The following is a 20,811-nucleotide window of genomic DNA, read 5'->3' as shown; positions in this document are numbered from 1 at the left end:
GTGAGGCTGCGGTGCTAACCAATGCGCCACTGTGCCGTCCCCATGAAGTCTCATGGCATCAGGTCAAACATGCACATGGAAGCCTCCTGCTGCACCCCCCCCCCCCCGCATCTCCCTCTCCACCACCCCCCCCCCACCCCATTCAGCTGATGAATCAGTACTCCTCCATTGTGAACATCAGTTGGAAGAAGCACTGAGAGTGGCAAGGGCACAGAATGTACTCTGGCTCGGGGACTTCACTGTCCATCACCAAGTGTGGCTTGGTAGCACCACTACTGACCAAACTGGCCAAGTCCTAAAGGACATAGCTGTCAGACTCTGTCTGTGGCAGGTGGCGAGGGAGCCAATAAGAGGGAAACCCTACTTGACCTTGCCATGAAATACAGGAACATAAGAGCAGGAGTAGGCCATTCAGCCCGTCGAGCCTGCTCCACCATTCAATTAAATCATGGCTGATCATCTACCTCAACGCCACACTCCCGCACTATCCCCATATCCCTTGATGTCATTCGTATTCAAATATCAATCAATTTCAGTCTTGAGCGTGGTCAATGACTGAGCTTCCGCAGCCCTCTGGGGTAGAGAATTCCAAAGATTCACCAACCTCTGTGAAGAAATTCCTCCTCATCTCAGTCTTAAATGACCTACCCCTTATTCTGAGACTATGTCCCCTGGTTTTAGACTCATCCACCCTATCATGCCCTGTAAGAATTTTATAAGTTTCGATGAGATCACCTCTCATTCTTCAAAACTCTAGAGAATACAGGCCGAGTTTCCTCAGTCTCTCCTCATAAGACAATCCCGCCATCTCAGGCATTGGTCTGGTGAACCTCCGTTGCACTTCCTCTATGGCAAGAATATCCTTCCTTAGATGAGGAGACCAAAATTGTACACAAAACTCCAGGTGCAGTCTCACCGAGGCTCTATACAATTGCAGAAAGACTTCTTTACTCCTGTACTCAAAACCCCTTGTGAAGAAGACCAACATACCATTTGCCTTCCTAATTGCTTGCTGCACCTGCATGCTAGCTTTTAGTGATTCATGAACAAGGACACCCAGGTCTCTTTGGACATCAACACTTCCCAACCTCTCACCATTAAGAAATACTCTGTCTTTCTGTTTTTTTTTCTATCAAAGTGGATAACTTCACACTTACATTATATTCCATCAGCCATGTACTTGCCCATTCACTTAGGCTGTCCAAGTTCCTTTGAAGGCTCCTTGCATCCTCCTCACAACTTACATTCCCATCTAGTTTTGTGTCATCAGCAAATTTGGAAATATTACGTTTGGTCCCCTCATCCAAGTCATTTGTAGATTGTGAACAGCTGTGGCCCCAGCCCTGATCCTTGTGGTACTCCACTAGTAACAGTCTGCCATCCTGAGAATGGCCCGTTTATTCCTTCTCTCTGTTTTCTGTCTGTTAACCAATTCTCAATCCATACCAGTATATTACCCCAATCCCATGTGCTCTAATTTTGCTTACTAGCCTCCTGTGTGGGACCTTATCAAAAGCCTTCTGAAAATATAAATATACATCCACTGATTCTCCTTTATCTATGATACAAGTAACATCCTCAAAAAAAACTCAAACAGGTTTGTCAGACATGATTTTCCTTTCATAAATCCATGTTGACTCCATCCAATCATATTTTCACATCCTTTATGATAGACGCTAACATTTCCATACTACTGACATCAAACAGGCCTGTAGTTCCCCGTTTTCTCTCTCTCCTTTCTTAAATAGTGGGGTTACATTTGTTACATTCCAGTCGACAGGAACCTTTCCAGAATCTATAGGATTTTGAAAGATAACCACCACTGCATCCACTATCTCTATAGCAACCTCCTTCAACACTCTGGGATATAGCTCATCTGGTCCAGGGGATTTAGCAACCTTCAATCTAGTTAATTTTGAGTACTACCTCTTTATCAATACTAATTTCTTTCCGTTCCTAATTTGTACAAGTCCCTTGGATCCTAGTATTTCTGGGAGATTTTCTGTGTCTTCCTCCATGAAGACAGGCACAAGGTAATTGTTTAGTTTCTCCGCTATTTCCCTATTCTCCATTATAACCTCTCCTGTCTCTACCTGTAATGGACCCACATTTGTCCTTTCTAATCTTTTCCTTTTCACATACTTAAAGAAGCTTTTACAGTCCACCTTTATGCTGCTTGCTAGCTTGCATTCATATTCTCTTTTCCCTTTCTTTATCAGTTTCGTGCTCATCCTTTGCTGAACTCTAAATTGCTCCCAATCCTCGGCCCTATTACTTTGTCTGGCATCCTTATAAGCAACTTCCTTTGATATAATGAAATCTTTAACTTCTTTTGTTAGCAACTGTTGATTCATCTTTCCGGTTGGGTTTTTGTATCTTTGCAAAATGTATATTTGTTGCAGACCATGTAATGTTTCTTTAAATACTAGCTATTGGCTGTCTACTGTCACATTCATTAGTCTATTTTCCCAATCCACCATAGCCAACTTTCCCCCATACCTTCATAGTTTCCTTTGTTCAGATTTAAGACCCTAATTTCAGAATGAATGACATCACTTTCAAACTTAATGTAAAATTCTATTATACTAGGCTCACTATTTCCCAAAGGTTTCTTTACAGCAAGTTTGTTAATTAGCCCTTTCTCATTACATAATACTAAATCTAATTTAGCTTGATCCCTAGTTGGTTCTTTAACATACTGCTCCAGAAACCCATCTTGTACACTCCAATCATCCTCACCAATCTACCTGTCGCAGATACATCTGTCCATGACAGTATTGGTAGGAGTGACCACTGCACAGTCCTTGTGGAGACCGAGTCTCATATTCACATTGAGGATACCCTCCATCGTGTTGTGCAGCACAAGAACTGTGCTAAATGGGATAGATTTCGAATAGATCTAGCAACACAAAACTAGGCATCCATGAGGTGCTGTGAGCCATCAGTAGCAGCAGAATTGTATTCAACCATAATTTGTAACCTCATGGCCCAGCATATCCCCCACTCTATCATTACCATCAAGCCAGGGGATTAACCCTGGTTCAATGAAGAGTGCAGGAGGGAATGTCAGGAATAGCACCAGGCATACCTAAAAATGAGGTGTCAACCTGGTGAAGCTACAACACAGGACTACTTGCGTGCCAAACTGTGTAAGCAGCATGCGATAGACAGACCTAAAGAATCCCACAATGAATTGATCAGACCCAAACTCTGTAGTCCTGCCACATCCAGTCATGAATGGTTTTGGGCAATTAAACAACTAACAGGAGGAGGAGGATCCACAAATGTCCCCATCCTCAATGATGGGGGAGCTCAGCACATCAGTGCAAAAGACAAGGCTGAAGCATTTGCAACCGTCTTCAGCCAGAAGTGCTGAGTGGATGACCCATCTCGGCTTCTTTCTTCCTGAAGTCCCCAGTATCACAGATGCCAGTCTTCAGCCAATCCGATTCACTCTACTTGATATCAAGAAACGGCTGAAGGCACTGGATATTGCAAAGGCTATGGGTCCTGACAACATCCCAGCAATAGTACTGAAGACTAGTGCTCCAGAACTTGCTGCGCCCCTAGCCAAGCTTTTCCAGTACAGCTATAACACTGGCATCTACCCGACAAGTGGAAAATTGTCCAGGTATGCCCTGTACACAAAAAGCTAGACAAATCCAACCTGGCCAATTACTGCCCCATCAGTTTACTCTCAATCATCAGCAAAGTGATGGAAAGTGTCGTTGACAGTGCTATCAAGCAGCACTTACTCGCCAATAAACTGCTCACTGACGCTCAGTTTGGGTTCTGCCAGGGCCACTCAGCTCCTGCCTCATTACAGCTTTGGTGCAAACATGCACAAAAGAGCTGAACTCATGAGGTGAGGTGAGAGTGACTGCCCTTGACATCAAAGCAGCATTTGACTGAGTGTGACATCAAGGAACCCCAGCAAAACTGGAGTTAATAGGAATCAGGCGGAAAATTCTCCACTGGTTGGAGTCATACCTAGCACAAAGGAAGATGGTTGTGGTTGTTGGTGGTCAATCATCTCAGTCCCAAGACATCACTGCAGGAGTTCTTCAGGGTAATATCCTAGGCCCAACCACCTTCAGGTGCTTCATCAATGACCTTCCCTCCATCATAAGGTCAGAAGCGGGGATATTTGCTGTTGATTGTGCAACGTTCAGCACTATTCACGACTCCTCAGCTACTGAAGGAGTCCGTGTCCATGTGCAGCAAGACCTGGACAACATTCAGGCATGGGCTGATAAGTGGCAAGTGGCATTCACAGTACACAAGTGCCAGGCAATGACAATCTCAAACAAGAGAGAATCCAACCATCTCCCCTTGACATTCAATGGCATTACCATCACTGAATCCTCCTCTATCAATATCCTGGGGGTTACCATTGAGCAGAAACTGAACTGGACACGCCGCATGAATACTGTGACTACAAAAGCAGGTCAGAGGCTGGGAATTCTGTGGCGAGTAACTCACCTCTGCGCTCCCCAAATCCTGTCCACCATCTGCAAGGCACAAGTCAGGAGTGTGATGGAATACTCTCCAATTGCCTAGATGAATGCAGCTCCAACAACATTCAAGAAGTTTGACACCATCCAGGACAAAGCAGTCTGCTTGACTGGTACCCTCCAACAACACTGAAGAAGCTCAACACCATCCAGGACAAAGCAACCCATTTGACTGGCGCTCCATTTACCACCTTAAATATTCACTCCCTCCACCACTGTCACACAGTGGCAGCAGTGTGTACCATCTACAAGATGCACAGCAGCAATTCACCAAGGCTCCTTCAAGTGCACCTCTAAACTCGCAACCTCCACCAACTAGAAGGACAAGGGTAGCAGATGCATGGGAACACTGCCACCTGTAAGTTCCCCTCCCAGTCACACACCATCCTGACTTGAAATTATTTCGCCATGATCGAACGGCACGGCAGGCTCGATGGGCTGAATGGCCTACTCCTGCTCCTATGTTCCTTCACTGCTGCTCGGTCAAAATCCTGGAACTCCTTTCCTAATAGCACTGTGGATGTACCTACACCACATGGACTGCAGCTGTTCAAGAAGGCAGTTCACCACCACCTTCGCAAGAGAAATTAGGGATGGGCAATAAATGCTGGCCTAGCCAGCGATGCCCACATTCCATGAAAGAATTTTTAAAAATTAACTGACCATAACCACATGTGTGAGGTTTTGCAGAACTGCATCCAGGTCCTTGGGGATAGATTCCTGGTATTGACCACCATGGTTAGTTGGTTGCATTGCTTTCGCAAAGTTTGTCTGGAGGGCCTCCTGGTCCCCTGTAGATCGATGACATCTCTCCTCTTCTCCATCTCCTGCTCCAGTGCGTCTGACTATCTTGAAGCCCGCTCTCTGTCATGTTGTGCCATTCTTGGTCTTTTCCTGGTCAAAATCACTTTCAGAATGATTTCCAGCACCTGCTCCAGCCAAGATGCACCTCCACTTTAAGACATTCAGACTGGCTTTATGTATTACAGGTCAGCTTGAACTCATGCCAGCCTCTCACGATTTTGCACCCCCTGTTCTGGCATGCAGCCACTCAACAGCTCGCTTCATGCTGGCTGCACGCTATAATCACTTGAATTAGCAGGCAGCACGAGGTTTGCTTGCTATAAGCATTGGAAGCAATGGATGCATAGTAATCAAGCATCGCGATCGCTGTGCCCATTTTCAGGACCTATTCAATTTCGTGGTCAGTAAGTCTCAGGTGCTTTGAGTACTCAACATCACATTCTCATCCTTTTAAGCTTTTAACAGAGTTTATAATGATCATAAAACTTTACTCCATGGGGTCCCAACAGTGCCATTATGTGGAGAAAATAAGTGGGTTGACAGACTACAGAACAGAGGAAGTCAGCCACACTTGAATCTCTCCATGACGGGTTTGGGCACTCCAGTTTAAATGAGGTATACTAACCCCTCTGGTGCCTTACATCAGCTTTGATTGTGTAAAATAGATGCTATGCAAGAATAAAGTGAATCCTGAACAAATTTTCCCATTAAAAAAAGAACATTTAACACAGGGCTGCTGTGTTAACATTACCAAATTTGGTAGCATCACAAAGCCAATTTAGTCAGAGTCATAGAGTTATACAGCACAGAAACAGGGCCTTCGGCCTATCGTGTCTGTGCCAGCCATACAGCACCCAACTATTCTAATCCCATATTGCTGCACTTGGCCCGTAGTCCTGTATGCTATGGTGTTTCAAGTGCTCATCTAAATACTTCTTAAATCTTGAGGGTTCCTGCCTCCACCACCACTTACGGCAGTATATTCCAGATTCCAACCACCCTTTGGGTGAAAATTTTTTTCCTCAAATCCCCTTAAACTTCCTGCCTCTTATCCTAAATCTATGCCCCCTGGTTCTTGACCCGTCCGCTAAGGGAAAAAGTTTCCTCCTATCTAACCTACCAATGCCCCTCATAATCTTGTACACCTCAATCATGTCCCCCCTCAGCCTTCTCTGCTTCAAGGAAAACAACCCTAGCCTTTTCAGTCTCTCTTCATAGCTGAAATGCTCCAGCCCAGGCAACATCCTGGTGAATCTCCTCTGCACCCCCTCCAGTGCAATCACATCCTTCCTATAGTGTGGTGACCAGAACTGTACACTGTAATCCAGCTGTGGCCTAACTAGAGTTTTATATAGCTCCATCATAACCTCCCTGCTTTTATATTCTATGCCTCGGCTAATAAAGGCAAGTACTTTGCTGCTGATTGAGGGTAGGCTGATGAGCGGTACTTAGCTGGATTAAATTTGCCCTGCTTTTTATGGACAGGACATACCTGAACAATTTTCCACTTGGTCATGGTAAATGCCAGTGCTGTAACTGTACTGGAACAGTTTCGCACGGCTAGTACTAGACCACAGATCTTCAGCATTACAGCGGGATGTTGTCAGGACCCATAGCTTTTGCGTATCCAGTGCACTCAGCTATTTCTTGATATTTCATGAAGTGAATCCAATTGGCTGAGGACTGGCATCTGTGATAGCATGCTCAAAATGGTATGAACAAAGCTTAACTGCATGATTAAAACAGCAAAACTTGCATTTATACAGCACCTTTAATGTAGGAAAATGCCACAAGGCACATCACAGGAGCATACTATGACAAAGTTCAACACTAAGCCAAAGGATGAAATATTATGAGGGGGATTCAAATACTGCAGGTGCTGAAAATCTGAAACTAAAACAGAAAACATTGGGAATACTCAACATCTGTGGAAAGACAGACAAGTTAATGTTTCAGATATGGATCCTTCATCAGAACTGGAATCCTTCTAATGAAGAATCTATACCTGCAATGTTAACTTAGCTGTTCGCTCCAGAGATGCTGTTTGACCTGAATGTTTTGATAAATTTCTGTTTTTGTTTTATAAATATAACGGTCCTTGATGAGGAGGAGAGAAGAAGAGAAGCACAGCAGGAACTGACGTACAGTTGGCAGCAGAATGGTTAACAGAATTTGAAATGGCCAGCCCTGCCGGCAGAAAAGGGGTCTGATTCCCCAGGTCAAGGAAGCAGGAGCAGTGACATTCTAACCAAGAGGAACAGAACAGCAGGACTGCCAGCAGTGAGAGATGCAGAAGTGAGAAGAGAGCTGGTAGAGCAAAGGGAACACAAAAAAAGCAGTGGGAGAAACCTGAGCTGTATTGTTAGATTTAAAAGTAAACCTATTAGTTGACATGAATGTCTCGCCTACAGCCCAAGATTTTGATATTAACTAAGAGCTCTACTGTAAAAGATTACCAGATTTCTTGCATTTCTTTTGTTTCCAATTCTCACATTTCCCCTGCTCATAATTCTGTGGCAGTGGTGTGGGGCTGGGAGAGAGAGTTCTGCAGTGGGGGCAAGTTTAGCTGAAATTTCCATGAAGCACTGGGTTGTACCTGTTTAATCTCCAGAATGATTTTAGTGGCACTGGTAAACGCCAGCAACATCCTTCACCAAGACTGGCACATAAAATTACTATATGTTCACGCACAGTTAGCACACACACTAACTCTGAAGTACAAAGAAATTTAATCCTCAACATTAAATATTAAACTGTTCCTAAACTATCAGACTGCTTATTCGACATCCAGCACTAGATGAGCAGAAAATTTCTCCAATCCATCATTTTCAGCCCCACTCCAAAGTCCGTTCCCCAGCTACTGACTCCATCCCTCTCCCTGGCAACAGTCTGAGATTAAGTCAGTCTGTTCCCAACCTCAGTGACACATTTGACCCTGAGAGGAGCTCCTGATCTCATATTCGCACCATCACTAAAGCAGCCTATTTCCACCTCTGTAACAATGCCCGACTTCGCCCCGTTTCAGCTTATCTGCTGCTGAAACCTTCATTCATGCCTTTGTTACCTCTACACTTGACTATTCCAACACACTCCTGGCTGGTCTTCCACATTCTACCTCCATAAACTTGAGGTCATCCAAAACTCTAGTACCCGTGTCTTAACTCGCACCAAGTCTCATCTACCTATCACCCCTGTGCTCATTGAACTATATTGGCTCTTGGTCAAGCAACATCTTGATTTTAAAATTTTCAATCTTGTTTTCAAATCCCTCCATGGCCTCATCCCTCCATATTTCTGTAATCTCCTCCAGCCCAGCACCCTTTGACATATTTGCTCTCCTCTAATGCTGGCCTTTTGAGCAGCCCCTATTTTACTTGCTCCACCGTTGGTGGCCGTGCCTTCAGTTGTCTCAGCCCTAAATTCTGGCATACTCTCCCTACACCTCTCTGTCTCTCTACCTCGCTGTCCTCCTTTAAAACATCCTTAAAACCTACCTCTTTAACCAAGCTTTTGGTCACCTGAAGTAATATCTCCTTATGTGGCTCTGTGTTATACTTAGTTTAATAATGCACCTGTGAAGTGCCTTGGGAGGTTTTATTACGTTAAAGCAGCTATATAAATAAAAGTTGTTGTTAAAAACCCAACCTAGTGTCACAGGCTTTTTTTTTTAAAAAGACAATTAAGATTTGTGACTGAAATGCAACTACAATAATAGTCTATATTAGAAACAGAAGTTTAAAAGTATTATAAAAGTAAAATACTGCGGATGCTGGAAATCTGAAATAAAAACAAGAAATGCTGGAATCACTCAGCAGGTCTGGCAGCATCTGTGGAAAGAGAAGCAGAGTTAACGTTTCGGGTCAGTGACCCTTCTTCGGAACTGGTTCCGAAGAAGGGTCACTGGTTCCGAAGAAGGGTCACTGACCCGAAACGTTAACTCTGCTTCTCTTTCCACAGATGCTGCCAGACCTACTGACCCAAAACGTTAACTCTGCTTCTCTTTCCACAGATGCTGCCAGACCTGCTGAGTGATTCCAGCATTTCTTGTTTTTATTTAAAAGTATTATGTCAGTTTTGTAGCATCAGATGATCTTTAACTAAACATCATCAGCAGGATTTTCAAAGTATACTATATTCTTTGTGTTACCGAATGAAACCCATGTTTTCCTAGATTTTCCTCAGTACTTTGAAATATTTCCTAAACTATTAGCCTTAAACATCAGCATTTTCTTAGTGCATGCTACTCATAATATTCTGTGGAAATCTCATTTTGCTTCAGCAACAGTCACAGACTTCGCCATGGGAGCAGTCATTGTTGTTTGTGATAATTCAATAAAGCACAATACTGATGACCTTTATTCATTAAAAAGCATACAATTGTTGAATCAATTATATGAACATATAGTAAAGTGGTAACATTTTCCCTCCAAAATTCCCTGACAATGCTAGCGAGCTGTTATCTGTAAGGTACAAATTAAAAGGTATACAATGAATATAGCTAAAACAACAAAATCGAAGAGATAAGCTTCTGTTGCATTTTATATAAAATAATGTAAAATTGAACTCAGTTGAAATGTGTAATTTTAATAATGGGCTCGTTCGGATGAAATTTCTTCCGACAGAAATTCAGCAAAGGTGTTATACATTTGAAATAAAACATGTTGAAACTTTCATTAAAAGGACGATGTTCCATAAACCTTTTTTAAAATTTTCCTTATTTACAGTTTTGTTATAACAATCTTAAGTCTGTAGTCCATTATAATTTTTTAAGTGTTCAGATCCTAAAATGACAATGAACAGTACTTTTTAAAATTAAGTTTATGGCAATGACTTGATTCTTTACACATTAAATCATTTGAAAAAAACTATTCCATACATGAATGTGTCATATTCCCACAGTTTGAAAGTGACAACATAGCTGCATACATTGGAAAATTTAGATTTAAATTAAAAATCGGGTTAAAAAGATATTGATCCAGTATTTGCCCTTGTGATAATATATTCAAATTTCCTATTGTCTTAGAAAAAAACAATTATCTATTTCGGTAAATGTGCCACATTTTAATTTTGAATTCTGCAATCCCATTTTGTAACTTATTGTAATAGTTTCAGACAGATGCAGCCAGATCTAAATTATGCAATCATTTACATATTCTAGTCGTAGGATACATGCAAATGAAGGTCATTTACATAATGGATTCTTGACATTGCTACAGCTCCTTTCTTTGCCTCCTATTCAGCAAGCTTTGATATCACAAACCAAGTTCTTTTTACTGAAAAAGGATTTTATATTGTACAACATGCCTCCGATTTGTAAAGGAAATTCCTTCAGTAGCCATCAGAAATTATCTAAGTAAAGCAGGTATCTATGCTCCAGCTTTTCATTTCTTTCTTTTTCCTTAATTGCAGGAAATAACTTTGCCTTAATGAGGTACTTTATTTAAATTAAGCACCTGAGCCAATTAGTCAGCTCTGACCTTGTCTTGCAAAGCAAGAAGGTTACAGAAGAGTAGTATTTAAAAAATTTAAAAGCCTCTCCCCTTTGCCTCATCTTTTCAAATGTTAGGTAAAACGGCATGCTGATAATTACTTAATCAAATATGACAGAAGGGACTAATTTACAGATTACAATAAAGCCCGAGGGTGTTATGACAAAAATTATTCTACAACTTCATTCTAGCTTTTATTTAAATAGGCTTTGATTATTTATAACAAAATATCATTGCAACATATTGTAGCAGATGAGACTGTAAAGCGTCGTCTCCCATCAGCTATAGTCCAATAAGCAGCCGATGCTGTTCCTGCTGCTGCTGCGGGCTTCCCTGCGCCAGCACGGCAGTAATGCCAAGCTATTGGTGTGTTTACCCTTTGGGAATGTTAACTGTAATTCTTCAGCTTTTAAAATCAATTAACCCTTATGTTAATTAGTGTCAAGTCTATAGAAAGCCGCGCAAATGGCAAGAGCTGGCACACTGCCATCCATTCACTGGCAGCGCCACAGTTCTCTTGATAACAGCGGGTATGTTAGGGCCCGTATGTACGTCTGTCAGAACTGTTGAGCCAAGGGAGATTATCCAGACCCCTACAGCAAACACGAAGTCATATCTGAAGGCGCAACTGGCAGGATTACCATGCGCTCCACTGTAAATCCTTCCTCAGAGGACATGTTTCAAGTTGAAAACAAGGATGTGTGCACTGTCTGTGTTTAATCATCTTTTGCTTGGCCGTGCAGAAGCGATTGCGGATACTTTCCTCCCTTCGAAGACAAAAGCCGCCATGCCATCGACTGCCTTTTCGAAGGATGCCAGGAGATGAAAAAACAGTAGCAACGACATGGTGCCAGGGGCAATATGGCCAACTGTCAAAGCATGAGCCAGTGTTTTGTTCGATGTCGACTTGTTTTCTATTCAAGTTCGTTTACAAAAACAATACTAACAAAAAAAAGCAAAGGAACTACTTTGGAGTAATGCTTTCTATCCGATGCCATGGGGAATGACTGAACCAAGCATACATGTCTGCATGGTACTGCCAGTTGACAGAGAAAAAGAAATCAGGATTTGTGCAAAAATTATACCTTGCACCTTACAAAAATGGGAATAAAGGCAATTTTGGTGCTCACATACTTACTGACAGGACATTGGAGATTTACTGTTTAATCCGGAATGTGTTTTTAACCATCAATTGACCCAGGTATACAAGGAAAATAAAAATCATACTCTTGCAGCAGGCAGGCAGCCTGAGATTTATCTGCATTCAGTGCTATCACCAGGGAGATGAATGGGCCGATCTGTAGCCTTTTACAAGATCCACTATGGGAATGAAGGAGGAGGGATGCCACAGCGACGTGTACAAACTTGAAGTGAGAAGGTTTAAAGGTGCTACTTGGATAAATCCTGCAGTACACTGAATGGGAAAACAAAATGTTTCACTATCTGGGAGGAGTGCCTTTTACTTACGGTGGAAGTGTTGCCGTGGATCCCGAAAGGTGTTCAGTTGGCATCGCACGCAGCGTTACCGACGAGAGCTGAAAACAAAAGGGACAAAAGTACAAAAGAAATTTTGAAAATAATTACATATGGATTTTACAAAACAACATGAAACAGCAGCAATGTAATGGATATACTTCCGCAACTTCTTTAAGTGCCACACATATGATGCAAATTGTATACACTGCCGAATCAACCTGCTGGTGATGGATTTTAACCTGGCATCTTCTGGGCAATTTATGAGTTCTGGATTTATCTTTTAATGTATATTCTCATTTTCAAGTATGTGCTTTTGAATGCAAATGGAGAAGATTTTTGTTAACAAGGCGTTTGTGCTGTGCAAAGAATCTACGAGCGTTTGGCTGGAATACAATGGCAGCGGCGCCTGTGAAAACCGACGTTCAGGGGAAAAAAGCTCTCTGCAGAGGGATAACGTTAAATGGGTCACGGGCTCTACCAGCTGCTAGGTTCCATACGCCGCAATCAAAGTGAATGTTCTAAATTATTACAGTCAAACAGTCATGTGGTGGCAGTTAACGTCCCCAGTGTTTAATCATCTTACAGTAGAATGGTTTTATGCATATTTCATTTGCATATCATTAAACTGGTTAAGCATGGGGTATTCAGAGTGGGATGAATACAATGCGAGTCTCATATGATCCATATCAGAAAAGCTGGTATGCTCAATGGACTGTCTGCTTTTTTTTCCCCCTTTTAATCTGCTGACTTTGTTACATCTCAAACACAGTGGCTGGAAATCATTGTGGATTCCTAATTTTATTATAACAGCAATTAAAAAAAATTATATTCAAAATGATACGACAAAGGAGATTTAAGGAAACATGGATCCTGTTAATAGGGAAATATTGTTCTACAGGGAAGCTGTGCTAATAATTCCTTAATTTCTAAGAAAATGGAAACTTTTTTATAATTAAAAAAAGAATGTCAGAAGTGAAGATTGTGATATCGTGGATCATTACCTTGCAACGTTTGTTTGTCTAAAAGTAAGAGAGCACATGCATCAACTATTTCTGCACAAATTAGCGTGCATCTGATTTTGATAGCCACTATTAAACCATTAATGCGATTAATCAATTATTTCAGTCTGAAAGCCTATTATGCGCATACGACAGATACAGTGGGGTCTTTGTCACTTTCATACATGAATAACATAGTAATCGCGGGCCTTTGTGTATCTTCTCAATGGTTTAATTCATTCACCCCAACATTGCCTAGTTCTGGCAGATAATCAAAATTACTTCCTGGGAAAACTAAAAAGACAATTAAGCATGGAAATCTGTTGCTGATGTACAACACATGAATTCATTTGGAAATTAGGCCACTTTGTTCTTTCCTTCACTCTCGCTTTTGTTTCCAATATTAATATTCAAATGAGGCATGTCGTGACTCTACTGTACAATTAGCTGGCGAAAAAAGCCAGACACTGACTGCGACATTTTGTGCAGTGAACATGCAGATGTCGCTGTTGTTCTTTACATGGGTATAATAATATGCAAAATAGCGAGCATCAGTTGGATACAAAATAATTTAAATTTTATTGCACGAAGTCTCTGCTTTTTCTTCTGGAGGAATGGATTTGTAAATGTAGTTCGAATCAAATGGTGTTGGAATTCTGGAGCGTTTGCCATGGAATTATAAACATAATGACATAAGTGTGCATGCAGTCATCTATTATAGTCCTGAATAGTTCCAATTCAACTGCCTTTAAATGGATTTATCAATATGGATAACCTTTTTCCACTTCTGAATATTTGATCTACTTTACATGCATAACTGAATTACAGAAAAATCTCTCCCACAGCTTTCACTAATTTACCCAACGGATATTATCACTCAGTCACTGATGACTTTAACGCCGTTGGTATTCAGGGCACCACTTTTCACTGCTCTTGGTAAGATGGTACTTATTTATATGCATGCACTGACTTTGCATCTTTGTAGACTGTCAAATTCTGTGCAAATGAAAAGTTAGCACTTGAAACCTTAATGACATCTATATTCGCTAGCACTGTAGTATTCGGAATGCTTCCTCTTAATACAAAAAAGCCTGCATATTTAATGAATGGTTTTTCAACAGGAGCAATCTGTAAGTGTATTTGATGGCATTTTTGTGCCATGAGAAACAGCTTCTAAACATATTTTTATGATTATATTGTTGGCAATCTATAATTCAGAGTACCATTCACTATTAAAATGGAATAAATGGAAGCAGTTCCTTTTATCATCAAAATGCTTTTAGTAAGAATTTTTTTTAAATACAAATATCAGGTACAATGTATACTAGATCTCCTTTTTGGATTCAAAATGTATTACAAGAAATTATGTAGATTCCCTATTAATGACAAGATATAACCAATCTAAATTACATCAGAGGCTTCCGGAAACACAGTATGTCCTCATTGTATCAACCTTTGTTTAAAAAGAGTTCTCAAAGCCCTGAGTAAAACACAAGGCCTTAACCTATTACAAGTTTTTCCAGTCTGAATCAAGCAAATTAGCTTAATGAAATTGCTGTTTCCCCAACAGTGTAGGAGCTAATGGTGGCACAACAATTATAAGTATTGTTCTGTTACATAAATAGCCTCTCATTGGAACATTCATAATAAATCTTCAGTGAGCACAATATTTTGAAACATAATTAAAATTTCCTGAAATATAATTGGTTTCATACTGTCTATACCTTTCCTAAACAATAGAAATGAAGCAACATATTGTAAAGAAAGTGACTAATTTGCAAACATGGTGAAAACTCAGCATCCAATTAATGAACAGAAAATACAGAGATCAGTCAACATCCAATAAAATAGAAAAAAAGGCAAGCTAACATTTTGGAATTAACTGTCACACCCAATAACTTAAGAAGAATGGTTATAATGTAAGTTGAGCTTGTCTTGTCTCCTTATGAGTGTTGACTAATCTGATGTGCATTTTCAGCATTGCAGCTTTTCTCGTCTTATAAGTATTCACTGAATGATTATAGCCATGTTCAGTTGACAGCAATGAACAAAAATTCTCCAAAAGGGGCAAAAGAACAATTATCCTGCTATCCTGTGGTGTTAGATGTACCAAAGTTTTCTGATATCATAGCACAGGTAGAATTTTCCTTTTAAATATGTGTTAACTTCTGTAAATTAAGCAACATCAGGTTTTCAAAAAAAGCTATAGATCATTTGGCACCGAAGAGACGTTTAGGTATAGAAAAAAAATCAGTTAATGAGCACATTGCCTGCATTACGATAATCAGTAGCCGTGCAGACAATGACGCTTCTCTTTGTTAAATGGTACGTTCTTTGAAGTTTTTAATGAGTAATTGGTCTGTTCTTTATGGGTGTTACACAATTCTAGTCAGAACAAAGATACATAAAAGATATGTGTAAAAACGTAGACTCCTCCGGCAAAGTCATCTGTGGCATCAGATGATGGGATTTCTATATCGCATTCGAATAGTGCCTAATTGCAGAATTTCACCATAATTTGACTACAGGTGTCACTCTTTGAAGGACAAAAGATTAAAATTTAGTTATAATCTCAGGTCGCAGTTAAAATTCCATTGAAGGGAATCTACTAAGTCATTTATGGCATAAAAGGCCATTCGGCCATTCGAGTCCATGCCGGCTCTTCACAGAGCAATCCAGTCAGTCCCGCTCCCCCTCACGATCCCTGTCGTGCTGCAAATCTATTCCCTTCAAATGCCCATCCAATTTCCTTCTGAAGTCATTGACTGTCTCTGCTTCCACAATATTTGTGGACAGTGAGTTCCAGGGCATTACCACCCACTGCGTAAAAATGTTCTTTCTCATGTTCCCCCTGCACCTCTTGCCTAAAATATTCAATCTATATCCCCTAGTCCTTGTACTACTAGTTATTGGAAATGGTTTTTTCTTGTCTAACTTATCTAAACTTGCCATAATTTTGTACACCTCTTTTTAATCTCCCCTCTATCTCCTTTGCTCTAAAGAGAGCAACCCGAGCTTTTCCAACCTAACCTCGTAACTAAAATCCCGATTCCTGGGACCATTCTGGTAAATCTCCTCTGCACCCTCTCAAGGAACCTCACATGCTTCCTGAAGTGTGGTGACCAGAACTGGACGCAATACTCAGGTTGGGGCCGAACCAGAGCTTTATAAAGGTTCAGTATAACTTCCTTGCTTTTGTACTCAATACCTCTATTTATGAAGCCCAAGATCCCATATGCTTTCCTAACCACTCTCTCAATATGTCCTGCCACATTCAAAGATCGATGCACATGCACCTCCAGGTTCCTTTGTTCCTGCACATTCTTTAGAACTGTGCCATTAAGTATATATTACCTCTCCCTAATCCAAGAGTCTCCAACCTTTTCTTTAGAGAGAGCTACTTCTGATAAACAAAAAACATAGTGAGCTAGTTAAACATGTAATGAAAAAATATGGATAGATAAATGCAAACTAAATATGTAGCTATTATAATTACATTATAGTAATTATGGCCGTCCATGTCTCCGCTATAAAGACGTCTGCAAACGCGACATGAAATCCTGTGACATTGATCACAAGTCGTGGGAGTCAGTTGCCAGCATTCGCCAGAGCTGGCGGGCAGCCATAAAGACAGGGCTAAATTGTGGCGAGTCGAAGAGACTTAGTAGTTGGCAGGAAAAAAGACAGAGGAGCAAGGGGAGAGCCAACTGTGCAACAGCCCCGACAAACAAATTTCTCTGCAGCACCTGTGGAAGAGCCTTTCACTCCAGAATTGGCCTTTATAGCCACTCCAGGCGCTGCTTCACAAACCACTGACCACCTCCAGGCGCGTATCCATTGTCTCTCGAGATAAGGAGGCCCAAAAAGGAAAAAAGAATAGTATTATATTTAATAGGAAGGAAAACTGATCTTAAATTTATTTCAATGTGATAATTGACACTCCATGCAAGCCTGGTCAAGAGATCACTAGTTGCTGGTGTCCAGAAGCCCAGCAGAGGCTTTATTGAGTGGTTAGTGTCTGTTTAGCAAACTCATTTCCCCTGGAATCTACCTCCCTTGACAGTCACACATGGGAAATTTTTGGGCCCGACTGGGCTCAAAATTACTTGGTGTTAAACCCAGCAGCTTTTCCACCATCTGCACTCCAGCTCAAGATGATGCAATAAGAAAGACCGACACAGGAGGCCAGGGACCGAATTCTGCATCCAACACCCACCCCGATACAAACTGGCTGTATTTCTCGACTCAGTTCTGTGAGCAATGCCTGTAATAAAACAAAAGGAACATGCTGCGAATGCTGAAAATCTGAAATAAAAGGAGAAAATGGGGGAAATCAGAAAATGAAAGGTCACAGACCTGAAACCGTTAACTCTGTTTCTCTCTCCATGATGTTGCCAGATCTGCTGAGTATTCCCAGGACTTTCTGTTTTTATTTCAGACATCCAGCATCCACAGTATTTTGTTTTATTCTTATTGGGGATGTTTGAGGCCTACACCAGGTGTTTAGAAAGACTCCCTGCCCACCCACCAGCTCCATTCCTCTCCTCGGCGGTTTCTTACTCAGTGCGGATCCGACACAACCACTGCCGTCCAGCTCCAGCTCCCGCACTGTGCATGCGGTTCACTAGATTGATTCCAGAGATAAGGGGTTTGTCTTATGAAGAGAGATTGAGCAGTTTAGGCCTTTACTCTCTGGACTTTAGAAGAATGAGAGTAGATCTAATTGAGGTATCTAAGATGATTAAGGGGATTGACAAAGTAGATGTAGAGAGGATGTTTCCTCTGGTGGGGCAATCTAGAACGAGAGGTCATAGTTTTAGGATAAGGAGTAGCAGATTTAAAACAGAGATGAGGAGAAATTACTTCTCTCAAAGGGTAGTGAGTCTGTGGAATTCACTACCCCAGAGTGCGGTGGATGCCGGGACATTGAGTAAATGTAAGGAGGAGATAGACAGATTTTTAATTAGTAATGGGTTGAAGGGTTATGGAGAACAGGCAGGAAAGTGGAGTTGAGGCCGAGATGAGATCAGCCATGATCGTATTGAATGGCGGAGCAGGCTCGAGGGGCTGAATTGCCTACTCCTGCTCCTAGTTCTTATGTTCTTATGCTCCAGTCACCGCCGGCGAGCTACTCAGAGACCGTCGGCGAGCTACTAGTAGCTTGCAATTGACATGTTAGCGACCCCTGCCTTAATCCTTCTGCCAAAATGCATCTCCTCACTCTTGTCGGTATTAAAATCCATCTGCCACATGTCTGCCCATTCTGCTAGCCTATCTATGTCCTATTGCAGTTCATATCATCCTCACTGTTTGCCACTCCTCCACGTTTGGTATCATTGACAAATTTTGAAATTTAACTCTGTGTTCCAAGATCCAAGTCATTTATATATAGCAAAATAAGTAGTGGTTCCAGCATTGATCCTTGGGGAACACCACTGTCTATCATCCTCCAGTCTGAAAAACAACCATTTACTGCGACTCTCTGTTTTCTGTTCTTAAGCAAATTTTCTTTAATCCAATTGGACATTGACCCTCCTATTCCATGAGCCTCAATTTTCTTAACCAGCCTTCCATGTGGTACCTTATCAAACACTTTCTTAAGATCCTTACAGACAACGTCCAACACATTCCCTTCATCAACCTTTTGTTACTTCATCAAAAAATGCAATTAGATTGTCAAGCATGATCTCCCTTTTACAAATCCATGCTGGCTCTCCTCAATTAAATCGGACCTCTCCAAGTGTCTGTTGATTTTTTCGCTGATTATTGTTTCTAAAACCTTACCCACCACTGATGTTAAACTAACTGGCCTGTCCTTACACCCTTGCTTGAATAAGGGTGTCACAGTTGCCACTCTCCAATCCTGTGGCGCCTCCCCAGTATCCAGGGAAGATTGGAAGATTATGGTAAGCCCTTCCGTGATCTCCACCCCAACTTCCTTGAGCAATCTGGAATGCAAGCCATCTGGACCAGGTGACTTATCTACCCGAAGCATAGCCAGCCTTTTTAGTACCTCCCCCCTCTCAATTTTTACCCTATCCATTGCCTCTACTCTCTCCGCTTCTACCGCTATCTTATCAGATTCCACTTCCTCAGTGAACACTAATACAAAGTACTCATTAAGTATATTATCCTTGTCCTGCACCTCTAAGCATGTATTACCCTCCTTGTCCCCGATAGGCCCCACTCCAGCTTTTACTACCCGCATACTATTTACAGGCCGGTAGAAGACTTTTGGGTTCCCTTTTATGTTGACTGCCATTCTATTCTCACATTCCCTCTTTGCCAGTATTATTTTCTTCTTCACCTCAACATATTATATATGGCCTGGTTCTCACGTGAAAAATTCTCCTGACATGCATCATACATCTTTTTTTGTTTCAGCATAATCTCCATCTCCCTTGTCATCCAAGAAGCCCTCTTTTTGGTTCCCTTACCTTTCGCCCCTGTTGGAATATACCTAACCTGTAACTGAAGCATCTCTTCCTTAAAGATAATCCATTGTTCCAATACAGCTCTTCCTGTCAGTCTTTGGTTCCATTTTACCCTAGCTAGATCCATTCTCATCGCATTGAAATTAGCCCTCTTCCAATCTAGATGTTCCACCTCATTCCGTTCCTTGCTTTTCTGCACTACTAGTCTAAACCTTATGATACGATGATCACTCTTACCCAAGTGCTCCCCTACATATGTGCAGTTACATTTTTGAATGCATTAATTAATTTAGCAATCCTATTTATGCCGTTTTACTGTGCAGTTTGTTTTGGGACCAAAGTTGAAAAAGAGGAATCTTTTGTAGCATATTCACTCCATAGCTCTGGTATCAATTAAATTGATATGTTTAAAGAGTGATTGTAGGTTTTCTTTTCCTCATGGTCTTTAAGCATTCAGCTTTTGAATAAATACCTGGTAGAGATGCAATTGGTCTTTGAACAACCCAATCCTTTTGACGTCAGTACTATGAAGCAAAAGTGGCGACTTTGTCATTATAGCCCATCTACTAAATCCAGTGACTCCTGGGCATTTCAATCTCATCAAATGGCAGGGAGAGAACACAACATCATTTTTTCTTGTTTACTGAAGTCTAAAGGTTACAGGGAAAATAAAGCTAAGATGCAGATCAGTCATGATCTAACTGAATGGTGGAGCAGGCCCAAAATGCTGAAAGACCTATTCCTGTTCCTCATTTTCCTATGTTCCTATGTAAACAAAGTACCGAGCAGGGCGAAGCGAAGAAGAATTAAGTCCAATTGCTAGATTCTACATATAGGCCACAGGGAGATGGAAAATATATACATCATCCTGGTCTTTCAGATCTCCAGCGAGCTGTAGCAGTCCTCAACCTCCACAATCCCAGTGACGGTAGCAGCACTCCAGGCCCACATACCCAGGGCAGCACCAGCTCTGACATGGAATATAGTGGTGGCAATAGTTTCAGCAACCACCTCCCTCCAGCTCTGTGATCCTAGGCTGACACTGACAGCAGATCCTGTCTGAATTTCATACAATTTAACATCAACCGTATGCAGG

General features: G+C 41.4%; 1 protein-coding gene across 1 annotated transcript in view; it reads right to left on the bottom strand.

Annotated features, from left to right (window-relative positions):
- Positions 1–20,811, bottom strand: part of LOC137378580 (early endosome antigen 1) — a 1,009,825-nt gene that overhangs the window by 821,662 nt on the left and 167,352 nt on the right. The window contains exon 6 of the mRNA XM_068048885.1: positions 12,275–12,342. Within this exon, the coding sequence (XP_067904986.1) occupies positions 12,275–12,342 (68 nt within the window). The remainder of the gene's footprint in view (positions 1–12,274; positions 12,343–20,811) is intronic.

The sequence above is a fragment of the Heterodontus francisci genome, chromosome 17 (assembly GCF_036365525.1).
Source record: "Heterodontus francisci isolate sHetFra1 chromosome 17, sHetFra1.hap1, whole genome shotgun sequence".
NCBI classification, from domain to species: Eukaryota; Metazoa; Chordata; class Chondrichthyes; order Heterodontiformes; family Heterodontidae; genus Heterodontus; species Heterodontus francisci.
This window is presented reverse-complemented; position numbering and strand designations above follow the sequence as displayed.